At 38.3% G+C, this 20087-nt stretch overlaps 1 protein-coding gene across 4 annotated transcripts; it reads right to left on the reverse strand.

Annotated features, from left to right (window-relative positions):
• Positions 1–4588: 4588 nt before the first annotated feature.
• On the reverse strand, positions 4589–19540 carry LOC102298359 (macrophage mannose receptor 1). Of its 4 annotated transcripts, none has more exons than XM_005912415.3 (32): positions 19382–19540; positions 18820–19176; positions 18559–18729; positions 18322–18477; positions 17964–18074; positions 17375–17512; positions 17081–17257; positions 16082–16236; positions 15329–15442; positions 15077–15192; positions 14788–14936; positions 14494–14693; positions 14021–14136; positions 13179–13251; positions 12904–13057; positions 12555–12593; positions 11127–11290; positions 10939–11000; positions 10505–10605; positions 10237–10379; positions 9781–9886; positions 9217–9344; positions 8855–8899; positions 8639–8683; positions 8412–8514; positions 7723–7955; positions 7231–7396; positions 6610–6774; positions 6379–6495; positions 5996–6151; positions 5679–5708; positions 4589–5540 (listed from the first exon to the last, which is right to left on the reverse strand). In XM_005912415.3, exons 1-32 carry the CDS (start codon positions 19452–19454, stop codon positions 5299–5301), a joined length of 4305 nt encoding a protein of 1434 aa, XP_005912477.2. In that variant the 5' UTR covers positions 19455–19540; the 3' UTR covers positions 4589–5298. The 4 variants fall into 4 exon arrangements, with proteins under 4 accessions (XP_005912477.2, XP_005912476.2, XP_014187190.1 ...); XM_005912414.3 differs by having other exon boundaries at positions 13179–13254; XM_014331704.2 differs by lacking the exon at positions 8855–8899.
• Positions 19541–20087: the final 547 nt, after the last annotated feature.

Consider the following 20087-nt stretch of genomic DNA (forward strand, 5'->3'; position numbering starts at 1 on the left):
GCGATATTTCATTTTCTTATCGTTGCCTAACATTGTAGCGGTATTACCGTGAATGGTATAATATGGCCCAGTCCTACCTCGAACCAACCTGAGTAAGAGTCAACTACAACCAGGTGATGTTGACCATTCCACTCAAAGATGTCAGTGGCGACGGTTGACCAGGGTAACTCCAGCACTGGATGTAGCTTGAGTGGCTCCTTCTGTTGATGTGGCCTGGTGCTGTTGCACACTGGACACACAGTTGTTTCTTGCTCTATATCTTCAGTCATTGTGGGCCAAAACACGATACCACGGGCCCTTTTGCAAAGACTTTGGGGCCTTTCATGACAATGCCATCTTCTAGGGTGAGTTCATCTCGATATGGGTGGTATTGACGAATTTCTGTGGGCAGCTGAGTTTGTCTGCAAGGCCACTCATTGTGACATTTCTCAGTTTCTGTAGCTCTGGATCAGAGGCAGTGTGTTCCTTCAGCTGGGTCAGCCTAGAAGAAGAGATTTGTTGGATCGACATGATCTCGTAGTCTGCTGTTTCATCACTGTGCTGACCTGTCAAGGTTGTGGGAGCATGGGACAAAGTGTCGGCGAGGTACATCTGTGAGCCTTTTTTGTACACCATCTGAAAGTTGTACTTTCATACATGCAGTATGAAAGTCTGAGCATCAGTCTGAGCAGTCTGAGCATCGTGCGCTGCAGTTTGGCTGGAGCTGAGTGTATGGGCTTGTTCAGGATAGTGACTAACGGCTGGTGATCGGTTTCGATTTGGATTTGCTTTCCATAGATGTAATCATTGAACTTGGAACATGCAAATACAACTGCAAGAAGTTCCTTCTCGATCTGCGCATAGCGCATTTCGGTCTGTGTCAGAGTACGAGAGGAGTAGGCGATTGGGGCGCCTTCCTGGAGGCATGCAGCCCCGAGTCCATACTCTGAGGCATCACACGTTAGCGTGACGGGTTTCTGGATGTTGTAGTAGCTGAGAGTGGGTGGACTGGTTAGGCTCTGTTTTAAAGCATTGAATGCATCCTGATGGTGCTTCAGCCAGCACCACTGAATGTCTTTTCACGTTAGCTCCCGAAGTGGGGCTGAGAGCTCACTGAAATTAGGAATGAACATTCCTAGATAATTAATCATCCCTAAGAAGCGTTGGAGACCTGTGACATTTTCAGGTGTGAGCATCTCCTTAATTGCTTTAGTCTTTGCTGGGTCAGGCTTTAAGCCCTTGCTTGTGAAGACATGACCAACATAACAGACTTCTTTGAGAAGGAATTTGCACTTTAGGGGGTTGAGTCTCAGCTTGACTTCCCTTGCACAGTCAAGTACCTTTCTGAGATTCTGTTCATGCTCTTTCATATCTCTTCCGCCGATGATTATGTCGTCGACGATGACAGCACAGGGGTATCCAGCAAAGATCTGCTCCATTGCATGCTGGAACACCTCGCTGGCTGAGTTTATTCCATACGGCATTCTGAGAAAGCGGAATCTGCCAAACGGAGAGCTTAAAGTCATGAGCATGGATGATTTGTGTTCAAGCATTACCTGCCAAAAGGAGCATTTTGCATCCAGGACAGAAAAGACTTTGGAGTTAGCCATTTGGGCGGCTACCTCCTCTATAGTATGCATAGGGTGATGCGGGCATTTCTGCGCTTTGTTTAGATCTCTTGGATCGATGCAGAGTCTGATGTCATCTGAATTTTTTTGGTGGGTTGCCACCATAGACAACACCCATTCTGTTGGCTCGGTGACAGGGGTGATCACACCCAACTTGACCATGCGGGTTAATTCTGCTTTAACCTTGTCTTGCATTGGAACTGGTATTTTACGTGCAGGCTTTACTACTGGTGTGACTTCTCGGTCTATTTTCATGGAATAGGTAACCAGAAGCTTACTAAGTTTATCTTCGAAGAGATCTGAATACTCTAAGAAGATCTTTTCTGAAAAGGTGCTTTCCACATCCATGGCTACATGGTGGACTTCTTTGTTCAGTGTGATTAATTGTAAGCGGAGTGAGCCTGGTAAGCCAAGTAGGGGTTGTACGTCCCGTTTCACTACCCCACTGCAGAGTGTATTCCTTGGCTGCAGAGTGGCATGAGAGTGTTGCTGTGCCAGCTGTTTGATTTCCTCACCTCCATATGCCACCAGTTTAGTTTTCTGTGATGGCAGGAGTTTTTCATCTTGTCTCAGATGTTCAAAAAGGTCAGCTGGCATGACATTACATTTGGCGCCAGTGTCCACCTTGAGCTCTATGGATTTTCCATTAATATACACTGTGGTGAAAATTTCATTCTTGTATGGAAAGCAGGGATTTATAGTGTCTATATTAATTCCAATCACATAGAACATTTCCTCATCGCTGCTAGGCGGTTGCATCTCAGTGTGGTTAATTGGTCTCTTTTTGAATTGCCGTGTGTGTGATGACTTGCAGTATTTCTGGAAGTGATTCCATTTTTGGCACTTATGGCATTGCTGGCCATGTTTATTATTATTAACCTTTATTTAACCAGGAAAAGTCCCATTGAGATTAAGAACCTCTTTTTCAAGGGAGTCCTGGCCAAGAGGCGACAACATGTTGAAATTATTATGCTTGGCATTTGTCTCTTTTTGCCCCGTGGCTGCCCCCGCAGTTGTTGCAGTTTGTTATTGTGTGAGCGGGCCTCTGTTCTTGTTGTGTTGCACGCCGCTCATTGCCTGTCCTCGTCTTGACTTTGTGTAGATGTTTTTTCTTTATTATGTGATGCAAGGTGTCCACCTTTGCTGCCATTTGTTTTGGAGCTGCTAGAGCTTTTGTATGTTGATCTGTCTGCTCGAATATCTGGCACATTTCAATTGCTTTGCTCAAAGTTAGGTCACTGTTGCGCAGCAGTTGCTTTCTCATGCTGTCACTATTTATGCCACAAAGGAGTCTGTCTCTGATGAGCTCGTCTTTAAGCTGGCCAAATCTGCAACTGCCTGCCTTCTTTTTCAAGTCACTCATGTAAGACTCAATTGTTTCATCTGGTCGTTGGTTTCTAGCGTTAAACTTGTGCCTTTCCATTGTTATGTTTGTTTGGGAATTACACAGTTTCCGAAATTTGCGCTTGAGACATTCCGGGTCTTCTCTCAATTCTGCTTCTCTCACCAATTGTCTGTGTTCTCCTTCCCCCGCGTGCACAGCGGGTGCATAAACGAAGGCGCGCTCCCGCTCGATGGCTTCAGAGCTGGCCTGGTTTAGCAGGATGAACGCTCTAGTTCAAGCATCCTTATGCTATGAATATGTCGTATTCCTGCTCGAAAACACGCCACTTCTCGGCGATGTTTCCACTGAACACCAATGGTTCTGGTCTACGGAATCCGTCTGACATGGTCATTGATGCTTAATAGCCTTTCCTGCGATAGCCGAGCAACGCTAGCTGGTTACTTGCTTGCTTCGTCTGCAAAGTGCTGAGAAAACTTTGGCCTTACCACTCTGGTAAGGCCAAAGGGCTGTAGCACACGACCAAACCACAACTTCTAACACCATGTTTGATGTTCAGCAATGACTCTGGATTCGGGATTACTAGCAAGCTTTGTTTTACTACGTAACTGAGCAGACATTACATGTAAGCAACTCCACACCCGGGGTGGGGGGGGGGGGGGGGGGGGGGTAGGAAAATCACTATTGGTTGTCCTAAAAGTCGCTAGAAGTTGCTAAATGATGTCATCGCCTAATTTGCATACTTGGTTATGCTAATGTAATTGTAACCTACGTTGTTGGAGAGAGAAATAACATCGTGGAAGAGACATAAAGTGAGTAAAAGACATCCTAAATGCATTTAGAGTTTATTTAGAACTACAAATTAAATTTCTATTAGCAATTATTGTTTTTTTTAATGTCACAATTCCAACCCTGCGTCGTCATAAATAAGTCTCCAATAACACCAGAAAAAGTCACCAGATTTGTCGCTAGTCGCTTTTTAGAAAAAAAGTCGCTAAGTTGGCAACACTGGGGGGGGGGGTCTCACCTTCGCGCTGTCTCGCTGCATGCGTGCGCAGCGTACTACTCGGAACAGGTATATGAAAGCGGCATTAACGAACAATATTAGTCAGATGTTCTACAATGACTGAAAGGCACAGACAGTTATTTTTGCAGGTTTTTCGACTGTAATTTTAAATCAGAATTTACTTGACAGGTTAGGCACAAAATTTGGGATTTAGTCTGCATTTGGTCTTATTCAGTGTCAGGCACAAAAGCATTAGTTTATTGTGTGTGTGTTTGTCTGTTTTTCCAACAACCTGTCCAATCTGTACCCCACTGTCATCCAATGCTAACATTCACACCTACTGTCAGTTTAGAATCACCAGTTAACCTAACTTCATGCATGCCTTTGGGTTGTGGGAGGAAACCTCTCAGACACATGCGAACACCACACAGAAAGCCCTGACTTTACACCCATGAACTACTTGCAAGAGGCAAGAGGTACTAATCACCAACACCATGCTGTCTCATATGTAGATCAGATCTGTTAGTCCAAAGTGTGCCTGAGAAAAAACAAATTACACGGTAACGCTAACACAAATTTTGCTTTTGAAAACTAGAAAGATAGCAACTAAACATACTAAATACACATTAATTGTTTATTGCCAAGTTTAATGTTTATTCAATACCAACAGGCAGTACATTTATGTATTTCAAGACTACAAGCAATGAACAGCTACTAGTGGATCTAAGCACCACATGTAATAATTATATACATTCAATCACAGGGATAAAGAAAAACAAATTGTTATGGGGAAATGTTTTTATGCTTCGCTTCATAATAATAGTGTTCATATTTTACACTGTGCAGCCCAGCTTCTAAACAGTAAACTGTAAGCCATATAAGCCATATGATAAGACCACATGAGATTAACACACAAAGCTGAGTTTTGCAGAAGTTGACTCACAAACAACACCCACACACGAACATGAAAAACAGGAACTGCTATGCTTGTTAAATAAAGGAAACGCCTGCGACTCGGTGTGAGTCTCTCTGTTGAGCTCTCACCTGTGCACGTTAAAAATCTCTCCAAGTGTCTAAGTGTTGTTTCTTCACCTGAGTGTTTGATAATTGTTGATATCCTTGACACAAATCAAATAATAATCCTATTCATACAGACATCCTAGAGCTTAAATTGGTCTGTAATGAGGTTGCCACCTCCACTGAAACTCACATTTAGTGACTTACTGTTAAATAATTGCATGTATTTACTGCATATAGTAAACAACCAAATAATAAATCATCAAAGTGTAATGCATCAGTTTGGAACACAGTAAAGTTTATATCCTAATAGACCCTACCTAAAATCACAAAGTTAAAACTGGTTCAGGGTTTTCTGCATTCTCTATTAGTTTATTGGTGTCAAGCACATCAGGTTGCGATCGTTCACCATTGAAGTACAGTGGATTTTCAAATGTGGGGAAGGGACCAGGAGACTTCTTGTAGAGAAAAAATGCAATGACTACCAGTGTGGAAGTGATCGTAATCACCAGTACAACTACCACAGTAGTGTGGACACGAGTTTGATGAGCTTGATGTCCATTAGATCCTGCAGGTTTAAGCAAGTAAGTTCAGATTTTAAAACATGATTTAAATTTTCACAAATTTTCACTAAATTTTTCACATTATTAGTAGTAGTATTGTTATATAATTAAACAACACAGAGCCATATAAAGACAGAACTTACCATCTTTTGATCCTGAAGTTTGAGGCATCACTAGTGGCAAAAAAACAAAGGAAAAGAAAGAAAGAAATGGTAAAAATGCAAACATATAGGTTTATTAGCTCTCTCTTTCCTGTAAACCATAAAACTTTAGCATTAATGTAAAGTAAGATGTAAGATATCCAATGGTAGATGGCATCTGTGTGGTGTACTAACAAGCTGCTTACTAACACATGTAATGAGTATTATTAATTATAAATTATTATAGTTGTGCATTTGTTAACATTTTCCTTCAATAAATAATTGGACATAATTACTTCACATTGACACAATTATTTTACCTTTGGCTGTTTTACAGATATATGGTCTGTCGTGCCATCTGCGACCCGAGTTCCAAGTCCCATCTGAGGTTTGGATTGCTCCAAAATCAGAATCCGGCTCATCTGGAGCCCAGTTAGTGAAGTCCAAAATAGTTCTATCCAACCAAAGCCATGTCCCTAGAGACAAACAGAAATGTATTCCTTTTTTCACTTTGCTAACTTACCAATACCCCACTGAATGTGGCTACACAGTTGCTGACAAGAAAGACATGATAAATAGTACTGATTTAGTGGTGATTTGAGGTTATAGTTTGTTTCTTCAATTAAGTCAATAAATTGTTAATATGGTTTCATTAAATAGTTTTTCTATAAACACTAAAAGATTACACTTATTGTGGCCATACCTTTATGAGTTTTAAACAGACCAATCCAGAAAGAGTTGTGTCTGTCTTTGAAATTTGTCACAAAGCCTTTGATGAATTCTTGCTCGGAGGGATCTTCAATGCTAGCCAACACTCCACCTTAAAAACAAAAATCGACTGGTTGTGACAATGTTGAAAACACATATTAGGCTTAATCTTAACACCACATATTTACTGTATAGTGATTCTAAAATTATTCAGCATGTATCTTACCATGCCTTACACAGCTGCTAGCTGCATCTGCCCATTCAATTTCATCTTGGATAAACAAATAACAATAACCCCTATACGGCAGCCATGTGTAGCTCTGTTGGTACTCTAGATCTGTATCTTCAGGACAATTTCCAGGAAATATTGTAGACTCAGTTGGTGCCACTTCTGTGAAGAATAGAAGCAATAATGCTAAATGAATCACAAAATGTTTTACTGTGACTTGGTGAAACGGTTATCTCCTGGGATCAAAATGTTCTGCGATGTCTGTTACTGTAAATTAATGTAAATAATAAAAGAAGAACACTTGAGCTGACCAACAGCCAGCTAAGGAAAAAAAGCCCTCTGAAATAGCTCTTATTTAATGGACAGTAATGGGTCTCAAACACTCACAGGCCATCAAAGTTCTGTTCTCGTTACTCTCACATGATCAGAACACAGAGCACTGAAAATCCTGCCTTTTACTTTTAACTACATCCTTCAAAAGACATTAATAAGCAGAGATTGCTTGACATTGGCCAGTTACCTAGCAGTTGGCAATTTAGTGATATCTACTATAGACGTTAAGACGTTAAATCAAGATGCCAAAGATGTAGGAAAAATCATTAACTTGTTAAAACATACCTGTAGACTGCATACAGGCACTTTTTATGGTCACATTGCAGAAAGCGGTTCTCCATTTTCCATCCACATCTACATACACACAAGGTTTGTCCCTGCTTGGTTCAAATTCAGCCCAGCCGGCATTGTTCAGATGCCAACCATCAATATATTTAAAATAACCTCCAGTCTGAAAATAAACATGGATCAGATGTTGTCAAATCAATAGTTTTGTGGGGGATGTTTTCTGTCTGTCATACCTTGTTAAAACTGCTTCTGCCAATATGTGTTATATAGATTACAAATTTAGATTTTATTAAGAAGTCAGCAATCTTGGGTCATATGCCATTTGTCATGATTTTCCAAAATAAGTCATTTAATAACTTTATCACATCTTATTTCATACATAACCAAGAACCCTGTATAACTCTTATTTTCAGGTGTCCTGTATGTTTAATCATTTTATAGTACTTTTTATAGTTTTTATAGTAATTTTGGATAGTTGCAGCCTTGTACCTGCTGTTTGTTAAGTCCAATCCAAAGAGGACTATTGAGTTTTATAGCCAGTAGCTCAACATATGCCTGTGTCCAGTCATTTCGCAGGCTGGCCAAGTTGGCTTTATCAGCGTTACAACGTTTCTGGGCTTCATCCCAGGTCAGATTTTGAGTAATAATCTTGATGCTGTCATTTCCCAGAGTCTCATAGATATTATAATCTATGGTTTCAGGTGGTGCTTTAATGTTTGGATCTGTTAAGAGCAAAAATAAAATTAGACATGAGATTAATTCACATTTTTTGCACCACTGCAAACATTATAACTGTCAACAGGACTTTTTATTTATTTTGTTGTGGATTATTTGCAAATTTGTTCCCCATAGCAGGCCAAACACATTGATATGAGTGAACTACCACTGGAATGCAGTTGTACAACAACAATTTAACTTCTTAACATCCACCAGATCTCCAACGACCTCATTATGGGTTAGAGCTAGGTTTACATCAACCTCTCTATAACATTTTCACCTGTTTGCTCAAATGTAAATATAATAATAGAATTAAGCTTATGTTTGAAATGAAGCTCTTTTTGAATTTGGATCAAATGCTACTTAACCCTACCCCTAAATGGTGAGACTGCAGGAGAACAAAATATTTTATGAACTATGTTTAGCCTCTGAAAATGTCTACACCAAAGAGATGGACTCACCAAGATTCCGTTGACATATATATCCATTGGTGTCATTGCAAGACCTTGTTGTCCATTTACCAATCCCAAAAACAGGATTTCCATTCATCACAACACATTCATCCTGGGTAAGAATGGTAAGTGAACATGATTTTAAAATCTATTTTTTTAAAATGCGCAATTAATTAAGATTACTTGTTGCATACAAACAGTGGTGACATGCTTAAATTAATGTGGAAAATCATTACCTCATTCCATCTTTTATAAAAGCTGCCAGGATGACGATGATGTCTCTGCAATCAAAATGATCATTATTAATATTTCATTAACATTTCTATTCCTGGGAGAAGAAAAACTTTTGGTTGGAGTTTGACATTGACCTCTGACCAAGCCCAGCATCACTGGACACATCTATAACCACACCTACCTGTCAAATCACAACGCATAGCTCAAACTATGTTTACCTCATTCCATCTCGGATACACCATCCCAAAAGGTTGTTCACGTCTCTAAAATCAAAATTTGCTAGTGTAAATATTTCTTTAAAATGTCAGTGAAAACTAAAAAGCTGGTCAAAGCTTGACACTAAATTCTGTGTAGTTTAATTAAATCATAGCATCACTGAATATATATCTGTAACTCGACAAGAAATGCGCATTGGCGACTGCTGCTGTGATTTGGTGCTATATAAATGAAATTGAATTTAATTTAATTGAAAATGTGTAATCATGATACAAAAGCAAGCTGTAAAATGACAATACAGCTACTGATAGTTGTACAAAGGATTAGCTTCACATTACACCTGTATGAGATTGAATGAACTCACAGAATAGCCCCAGTTGGTGTATTGCCTTTTTTTCCCATCGGTCCAGAAAAATCCCTCTTGGCTTATAGCATTCAAACCAATCCACAGGTCTGTAGATGCTGTATGAACCATTCTGGTGATCAAAAATGCTGAAAATTGAAGATACAGACACAAGATATTAAATGTAGGTTTCTGGTTTCTTTTCCATTTTTGGTAAAGTATTCACATCTTCATAAGCTGTATGATATGTTTAACTCTTTCCTCCATAATGACCTCCCCTGTGCCCTTAATGAGGAGTTTTGAAACTTTAATATACACCAATAAAAATGTGGTTTGACAACCATTTGAATGGGCTTCAGGTTTTTCCAAACTTAGCCCTAGAAATATGTAGCGCTAAGTACAGACAGAGATCAACCACACTAACTTCAGAAGCACACCCAGTAATTTTGTTCTGGAAGCAGACCTAAAATATAACAGAAACCATTGAGTCCAGAAAAGAGAAGCGAGGGATACACCTAGTAGGTATTTAAGGGGAAAGAGTTAAAGTTTAAATCCAAATCTGAATAAAACACAATTAGAACTAACCTTGCACACTTCTTGTAGGTATAGAGACTAAATTGCCTCCCACCTCAGTGCATTTTGACCGTGCATATTCCCAGGTGATCTGTCTTTCGTTAAAGATGTTGTAACACTGCAGAAAAGAAATGTAATTATTATTATGATAAGACTTAGGTGAAACATTTCACCACTGAAACCTGTGTATTTTAGATTATCTCATTTATAATTAGTACTGAATGAAGTTCACAGATGGAGGGGTCAAAATTTGCTGACTTTTTTTAATGCCACTCCACATTCGACAAACTTCTTTCTGCTTCCTTCATTCTCCTTCATTCGTGTTTTATTTAGTTATTTATTACATTTTAAAGAATCAACTTGACATTTGAAGCCAAATAAAGGCTCAATGTAAAATTTGATGGTGGGCCTCTGCTGTAATGTTGTCATTTTAAAAACTTCTCTGAAATAAAGGTTTAAAAGTCTGACCTTTGTGCCAAATTTCATCCATCTTTTTGGGCAGCCACCTGTTGGAGCAACTGTTGGGGCTGCAGTGGTGTTGGTTGGCAACATCCTTCCTCGCTTGCAAATAAATGAAAGCTCTCTTCCACAATTAGAAGTCTTCCAGAAGCCTATAAGATCAACAAAGAATTCATTAGGAACATTATCCTAATCCATTAATCAATTATTTTAATCCAGACATCGTGTCTAGATTTGATCATTTTTCAATTCAAGTGTTCAGCGCATTTTTACTCACCCATGTGATAAGACATAAAAACACAGTTTTGATCAAAGCCACTAGTGCTGGGTTGATCTTCATCCCATCTTCGAAATGACACTGGAGTACCATCCATCCACCTTAATGTAGAGAATTATAGTTAAATTTTTAATTGTATCATATGAAAATATTCATCATTTGATGTTAGACTTTTTTGTATTATTGTGTCACTATTTCTATTCCATAATAAATAAACAAACATGTGACCACATGGATTTAGTTCACTGATGGCTAAAAAAGAAAAATCTTCTTTAGATCAAATGACAGGTCTTTTGAACTGATATCTGAAACTTAACCAGTAAAAAAAGGAAATGTACCTCATTACAAATCTAATAGGAAATGCACTTCTTATCAATGATCATGAGTTGGCCTAAAAGCTCCCTTTTCCCCTTATGGCATTAATGATTACTCACCAAGCTGACCCATCAAGATCCACAGACAAACCTATATAATAACGCCCATAGCTTCTGGATATCTGTAGACACACACATAAATATGCACAATTATCTCTAGTGTGTGTCACATTCTAATGTTTTCAGCCTGCTCTAATGTATTAATAAAACAAAACAAAAAAGTACAAATTAAATACATAGATATTTACCTGTTTCCATAAGAAAACATTTTCCTCTTTACTGGTTATAGATACTAGGTCACTGTGCCTCTGCTGACAGAAGTGACGAGCATCTTCCATGGGCAATGACATTCTGTTAATATAATACTGATTCCCTCTCCGCTCCAGCCAACCATCCGAAGTGGTATTGAATTCTGTAAAAGTTTAGAAATACATTGATAGACTTGTCAGTGTTCTACCGTATCTTTTGGTCAGATCCGTTTGTCCAAGGAGACCCAACCTTAAAAAAGAGCAACTAAAACACCTGGTGGCCACATCAGACTTTTGAAGAGGGCTGAAGGTACACAATGAATAAAAAGGTATAAAATGTAAAATCTATCCCATTGATATTCAGATCATCCCAAATATTTTTCAACTAAAATTTATTTTTATTCATTAATTTCTTCAGTGATGTCATTATCAGAGGTGGAGCAAGTAAAGTACAAGCATTCTTTACCTAAGTAGAAGTACAGATATATTTGTTTAAAAAAGTACTAATTCAATACTAATTCAAGTTCATTACACACTCACTCAATTCTACCACCTATTTTTTATGCAAAGGTAACTGAACCTTGTCCTGTATTAATGTCATTCTAAAATAATATTATTATTACATGAGAACACAAATGTTATTCCAATCTAAATCTAAACCTAATGAATGAACTTTGCTTAAATCTTTTATGTAGGACACAAGTAGTTAAAAAACATTTTTTAAAATAACCATTTTCAGTTGTCCACATCGTAGAGCGTGACTTTGCCTCCACACCGCCACCAAATCATTTTTAATGTGTTCTCCAGTAGATTTTCTTAATGTGCAGGGTTTGATCACTTCATCACTTTGTGGATTTACAAAACTGAATTCAACATGATGTATGCAGATGTTTCACAGCTATACTAACAGTATACTGTATATTGTCCTTATACTAGACCTTTAAAGATGGTAAAAAGGTGGATGCTTAATCTAAGCATCACATGCTTAAATGCAAATTAATATACTACATTTACATAACACTGATCATGAGCACCACAATATGAAAATGGATAGAAATTATCAAAACACATCATATACAAATCCAATATGTAAAAATGCTGATGATTACATGCAATCAGTTTATGAGGTGTCACTAAGCAGTCCTTATCTTTAAATATAACCTCTCTTTTTCCTCCTTAGTTTTTTTCTATATTGGTCTCATGCTCTATAAATAATACTGTTTATAATTTATAGTATAAGTTTGTTTATTTGAAAGGTAACAATGAAAATGATTTATCAGACTGCTTTGGGAAATTGCAAGTTTGAGCTACAATGCAAAACCACCAAAAAGGATGAAGCTGTACTCGGGCAAATCCGCAATCCAGGTGTTGTAGTGCATATGTGTTATTCACCCAGGTTATGTTCGAGGTTAATTCATGTGAACTTACCCACCACAGTATTATTCGAAGGTAGTTTTGGAGTCACTCCTGCAAGAACACAGGCAGAAGTCCATTTTATTCAAAGGAAAGGAAAGCAACAGTAAACATGTGGTGGCACTCTGTAGTCTACACTGCGGTATACTGTAATGCAGTCATTATTTTTAGTCCGAAATGTGTTTCAACAATAGTGACAATTTCTCCAATCATATACACTGAAATCATGGCAAGAAGAGATTACATAATATTGTGAATATTAACAATAATCTCTTCACCCCTGAAGACAGAAAAGAACATGCATATGAAAGTTAGTTAAAAAATGTTCCAGCAGTGAGACTGGTCAGCATTCAGTCAGCTATACCTGCACGGATCTGACACAACCAGTCATTGTAACTGTCACAGTTCAAATCATTCCAGGAACCTTCTTCATCCCAGTTATGTATCACAAACTCAGCACAAGATTCTGCATTGTTGAAATTGTTTGGTTCTCCTTCCTGCCAGTGCTGGAAATCTAGCTGTTAACAATAAGAAACAACAATATTATGTTGAGTTATTGTAAATATTTTATTAAAATAACATTTAATGATTTAATGACCAAAAACAAAAGAACAACAAGACAGAATGCCATTAACTTACTGGGCTTCCATCAGTCCAGGCATAACCAGTGCTTGTTTCAGGAATGTGAAGTCCAATCCAGGCTTTTCCACCTCTGCTGTACAAAAAAGGAAACGACACTCTCACTGTCTTCTAAAGTACTAAAACAAACATTTTAGCTACATTTGCAGTTAGCTGATGGTGTCAGTCTCATCAGAGAAGCTAAAACATGTCCATATGTTTTCACCCTACAGGCAAGATGTGGTACTTCAGGTGATGAAAGTCGAAAATATGGTGCATCTGAATTTGCTACTGCATAGAACAGCAGTCCCCAACCCCCGGGCCTCGGACCGGTACCGGTCCGTGAGTCGTTTGGTACCGGGCCGCGAGAGTTGAGGCTCAGGTGTGAAATGTATGGTTTTCAGTGTTATTTTGTTATCGTTTTTATCGTTAACTCAGTTTTCCTGGGTCTTTTCACGTGTGTTATGAATAAATCTTCTTTTTTTCAGTACCGGTACTAGTTGTATTTTGTTGTATTTGCCGGTCCGTGAAAATATTGTCGGGCATAAACCGGTCCATGGCGCAAAAATGGTTGGGGACCGCTGGCATAGAACACAGGTCAGATAAGTAGGTGTGAAATGTACTACTATATGAATGCTTTTTTTCAGTAGGTTAAAACACCAACATGGTGTGTTGTGTGAATGTGAAACATATTTGCCAGCATGCTGAATATTTTTAAACAGGATTATTTCACATAGATGATCATTGTCTAGAGTTTGATCTTATGTTAGGATAAACTAATGGTTGTATGATTTAGACTGGAAAATAATTGACAGAAGATATTATAAACAGTAGTTGTTATTGTAGACTAAGTCATGCTGTACCTGAACAGTCGTAGCTCAGTAGAACTGTGGATACTAAGCAGATCTCCTCCAATGGCCCTGCAGTAATCCCTGGCCTCAAACCAAGTTTTTTCTTCTGAGCGAGGACCTGTAAAAAACTTCAAACGCAAGACAACAACTCTGTAAATTTCTCAACCGCAGATAGTTCATGCAATTGAAGGTAATTGAATTTAATTTAATTTTGTGAGCACAACACTGAATGGAGTCCTGAGGAATAAGGAGAAATAGAATGCAAAACACGAAGAACAAGTCCCTATAGTAATGAATGAAGAGATTCTTAAAACTGACAGGTTGCTGGTGTATCATAGGACTAACACACAGAGACCCAGTTACACTCACATTCACACTTATAGCATATTTTGGCTGACATCGCATTGCTGTAAAGTGCCAGTGCTAAATACTCCACAATAGACAAAGTTTCTTTGAGTTCACTCAAGGCTGACCGAAGGTTGTACCTTAGCGCACATAGCTCTCGTTCCCACTCGAGTCCAACCCTCTGGACATTTAGGAGGAGCTACAGTTGGTGGTGGAGCAGTTGGAACCATCCCCTCCGCCATGTACTTGCAGATATATTTTTCTTTGTTGGTGCAGGGAAGCAGGTCCCAAAGTCCAGCCAAAACCCCAGTTGTCATGGCAACACAACCCTGCTGGTAACCTTGGGGCATTGAGGAAAGCAATAGTCATGTGCAACTTATTGGGCTGCAGTTTATTCCTGATATTTAAGGACAGAAATTCAGATGCATCCATACCTGGCATTTGACTATTCCAGTGAGTGAACCTTACTGTGGGTGAGTTGGTCCACTCAAAAACATCAATATTCTTTTGATTTGAGAGCCCTATCCAGAAGTGTTTCTCTGGTCTCAACCCCACCAAGCTGACAAGGAAGGCATTATCCACCCTGCAAAAATGTATACAATTCATGGATTTCTTGTCATTTTTAATACACCGTGCAGCACATGCATCTGCATGCATGTTTGTGGATTTCCCAAAGAAGTCGTTATGTGATTTATAACAAAGATGAACTGGTTGTTTTCTTACCCATTTGAAACATCAGCTAAGTATGAGTTTGAACTCTTGCAGTCTTCACTAGCTTGACTGAAAGTCTTTGTCTCAGTGCCTACAAAGTAGCAGTAGGAGCCATGTTTTTTCCATCCCTATAGGAGAGTAAATACATCACAACTGAGGAGTACATTAAAATTTCATTTATCTATTTTTAATCTGTTTTTTAGAATGTACTTCTGATTTCACAAAGTGAAATTTGAACCTTAATCATGCTTTGTTATTACTCACAGCTTTACATCCGATGTCTATATCTGGTTCATTTCCAGTGCTTTCAGTGGAACTTTGCTTCATACAGATAAAGCCATGTTGCTCATCACATGACCGATCTGCCCAGTTCCCATTCTGCAAGAACAAAAGCATTGTAAACACTTGCAGATTTGTGGGCTGGATTGCTGAATCGATAAAATTCAAATATTTAAAGCACTGTAATTACAGTTACTCCAAGGTGCTTTGGTATATTTCTCAGAATACTAAGCACTCAAAGTGCTTATATTTGCAGTGAAACACTATCACATCCAAAAAGCCTGTAACTTGCCAAAAAACCTTTAAATCATGAAAGGTTTTAAAGTTTAGATATTTCGTAAGAATGACACATGGCTATAGAAGTAAATGCATTGCCTTCTAATTCTAAAGGAGTCTTGTTGTGTTTTCTCTCACAGTGAATCTACTTTACCAGTCTACCACACCTAAGATACTGATTTCATAACATTCAACTTTGTAAACCAGTGTGGAAACTATGAAGAAAAATGTCGGAAGAAAATATTCTGCAGCTCACAACTAAGTTAAAATGGTAGAAAAATATGTAAAATATCAGTATTGTAAAACATGTACTCTAGAAACAGCACAAAAAATACAGTTTAATATTTCTTGCAAAACTTTTTCTTGAAGATCAATACATCAGGGGTAGTGGATTATGCTTCCTCCATGCATGATTTGTCTAGCTAAACACATATAGATGAATAAATATGCACAAGGTCTTACCTCTCCCCTGATGAGAACACAGTCATTTCCATCAGTGGAGAGTCCTGGTTTTCCATATTCCCAGCTGGTGAAGGACACATGAGACTGGTCACTCCAATCAAACAGTCCCTCTGTCCTAATGTCATTCAGTCCAATCCAAAGCTCATCAGTGGATGCTACAGAAAAATAATGGACCAAATATCAGCCAGAAGCTCAAATTTCCCCATTGCACTGAAAATTACTTGTACAGTTCATAGACTGGTAAAGAGCGACAGGCATAGTCTAAATCGTACTTTAACATATGAAAAAATCAACAGCTCACACATGCGTGGAAATATTTGACATAGACTCGCAACAAGCTAGAGCTGAATGAATGACATGATCTCTATTGTCACTCCTAAATGTACAGTCATGCTGCCAGTTATTATGTGTAAAGTGTGCATGTCATTCTCATCTGTTAAGGCTTTCTTAATAATTAGTCTTTTATACAAAATTCAGTATTTTTTTATTATTTGCCAGAGTAAAAACAATTATGATATAGGGATGAATACAGCACTCTCACAGTGATATTACGAAGTGAAACTGTTATTCATATATTGTTATTCATATATCACTGGCTGTTTATGTATTAGTAAACATTTTGGTTTTAATTAAAGACAAACTTGAATAAACTCAGTAGGTGTAAATAGAAACTGGATTAGGTGGAATACACATTTTGATTAGGTTTAGGTGAGATAGACAGTTTAGTTAGAGTTTAAAAAAACACGATTTAAATTAAATGCAAATAAAGATGTTGTGACCTAGCCTGTGTACTTTTTTTAAACCACAAAATATCCCTAAAGTTTACCATATCCTGCCACAACAATAAAGAGTTTAAGGATGCTATTAGTGAATTACAAACTGGAAACTGATATGTTCAATCTCAGCACATGTGCACCTTGTTAAATGTATGAAATATATTTGCTGTTGGGAATCTGTTTTGTATTAACATTATTTCATGGAGATATGATTGCCACATACCGTATCCAAGCTGAGAGATCACAAAGCTTTGATCCTCCACATTTCGGACGGTCGCTAAGTCACCGCCTTCTGCACGACAAGCTTTCTGAGCGCCAGACCATGTTTGAGCATTACGCTGAAGATGAAAACAGTGGCCATTGTAGGGAATCCAAGGTGTTGAGCAAAATCCTTGTTCAACTGATGATGAAAAGAACAAATATATAAGAACTTCACTTCTGATGTCCCCCAAGAAACTACTGCAATCTAGAGAAATATTCAAATCGCGGTAAAACAGAATAGAATTTTTTTATATACTTTGTGGAGGTGCTGGTGGGACCCCATCTTTGTAGCAGATGTAGCCCATTTTCTTGGTACAGGATGAACTTTGCCAAGAGTGCTCTCCAGCAGTGTCAAGAATTGCACAGTTGTGTCCTGGATTAGGAAGTGGATTCCCTAAATCAAGATAATAATGATGATGGTTAACACTCACACATTACCCAATCATGCACAATAAGAATTTTAGGAGTACTTTAAATCTTTGAGTAATTTGTAACAATATTGGTAGTATTTAGCATTTAGAAAAACTAACAAAAGACGGATAGAAAATGAAAATACTGTATTAGTTGTTAAAAAGATAAAAATGTGTAATAATTAGCCGAAACTTGGAGACATGAATGAATATTTAGTTGTTGGTTTTTTTAGGTTTAGACTGTTGTACTTCTTACGTACATGAATTCTTGAAAAACCTTTTACCCTAAGAGTCTAGTTGTCACAGGAGTTAGGCTAACAGATTATATTTGCTTAACACTGTAATTTTCTGCAACTTTTCAGTTAATTTCCAGATCGCTCAGATGTTTTGAGGATTATTGCTGAAAGGAACTTCGTCCTTGCAGGGAGGACTTACCAGAATCCCATCGCAGATAACGGAAAGGTTTGCCATCAGTCCACTGCCAACCATGTTCTGGGTCCAAAACTAACCCAATCCAAAGTTTTTTTCTCCCTGCTCCCAATAATGCTGTGTGTTCAAGTGTTTAGGAGACAGCGGGACGAAAAAAGAATAGCACTTGTTTTTCTTTCCTGAATTAAAATATCAGCTTTACAAAAGTCAGTTGGTAGGAATAACACAGATAAATACTAAAATATAGTGCAGGTTCATGCAACATCAAAAGTATTTGTAATCCAAAATCTTGATTATTTCATTTAAAATTCAAAAAGCTGCATCTGTTTGAGCTCTGGCAAATATCCACCAGGTGGCACCTCACCTGAGATCAAAGCTTGCTCACTGGGCTCCACAATACTGACCAAGGAGGCAGCCTGCTGTTTACAGCTGGTATCAGCTTGTCCCCAAGTCAGAGATGACTGTATGTTCAACTGGTAATATGCTCCTGTTATGAGATTTTTTCTCCAGTGATCTGTGGCTGTATTTTGACAGAAAAAAAAATTAATTCAAATAATTCTTACATTTTCACTCCAGTGATGTTGAAATTTGACAAACTCACAAGTGGTTGGGCAGTATCCCCACTGTTCACGTTCAAATTTTGTTTCAACTGCACACCATGGTCGCTTTGTTGAGGAGTCAAATGTAGTGCAGTCTCCATACCACCGGTCTTTGTAAAGGAAGGGAAACATGCAGATCTTTCCGAATGCATTTCCCTCAATGGTAAATAACTCTGGAGGTGAAAAGAAAAGGCTTCAGGTTGGGTCAAGTGGCTATAGACAAATGCACACTTACACATAAAAGCATATGTTTTATACTATACCTCTGTATGTTCTTGTACAAGCACCGCTTGAGGTCCCTGTAATTGTGAACTGGTTATTTGGTCCTGTTGTTTTTGAGAGAGCAATTGTTTCATCAGCTTTCATCTCAATGAATAAATTATTATTTTTGAGGGCAAGCAGAGTTCCATTCCTGCATTCCCACTTTTGCAGGTCGCTCTTGTCATCACAGTCATACAGGCTCACTTCACTTCCTATACTTTTGCCCTGAGCTCCCAGGCATTTTTTAGTTGTGGTAACATAAAGCCGGTCATCAGTCGTCCAGCGTAGGTCAAGGCAGCGGCTAACCCTTTTCAGCAAACAAAAACCAGTGGCTTTGTTCACGAGTGAAAACGGGGAATCTGCAAAGGGGAAAGTTTAAAAAAAAAATGATCAGCCTATTGCACAAAGTTTATTCCAGTATGGATTCAAACAAGCCTTTAATGAAAGCCGTGTTTGAATCAATAAACATCCTAATATATAAATATATTTCCCAAATAATTGTGGGGTTTCTCAAGGCTTGGTCATGACAAATCGTTAAATCATATGTTTGAGCTTATACTGTACCATTTGTTGTTGAGCATTGGCATGTTGTGATGAAGAGGCCAAAGACTGCTAGAGATATTCTTGGGAGCATCATTCCTCCAATCAGTCTCAGAGCAGCAGACAATGTCCATGCATTGCAAGCAGAGGACTTATGTGCCTGAACATGAAAAGGAGGCAACCTTAATATCTCTGACATGACTCTGTTTCCCCCCCTTCATTGAGAAAGTCTCATGTTTCACATTGGCACATTTCAACATTTTGCTACTGGTACGTGGGTGGACAGGAAGGAAGGAAGGGCAACATACACAAAAGCACACAAACACACACTCTTTCTGTTAGACTCCAGACACGGCAAAAAGTTGTCCCATTCACTTCCCCTCCATAGGAAGAACGAAATGTGTAAGACAATTTGCTAAACATGTTTCATGAATCAGCATTAGTGATCCAGAGAAACAGTAATTCACAAGCTTTGATGCAGTACATAAGGATTTATAGTGTTGCCTTTGACATCTTCCTTATGATTAAGTAAGGGTCAGAATCACAAAGTTCCTAACAGTACTACAGTACCATAATACTGTAACAATGTTATCAGGATAAAGGCATTCTGCAATATTCTACACAGCCCAAGATTGTCTACTATCACACTCAGTGATATATTTGTTACGAATTAAGAATATTGCTCTGAAGAGGCAAAGGCAGGAAATGTGCTTCTATTTATTTGTACACA

The sequence above is a fragment of the Haplochromis burtoni genome, unplaced genomic scaffold (assembly GCF_018398535.1).
Source record: "Haplochromis burtoni strain Fernald_Lab_line unplaced genomic scaffold, NCSU_Asbu1 Contig_3, whole genome shotgun sequence".
Classification (NCBI taxonomy): Eukaryota; Metazoa; Chordata; class Actinopteri; order Cichliformes; family Cichlidae; genus Haplochromis; species Haplochromis burtoni.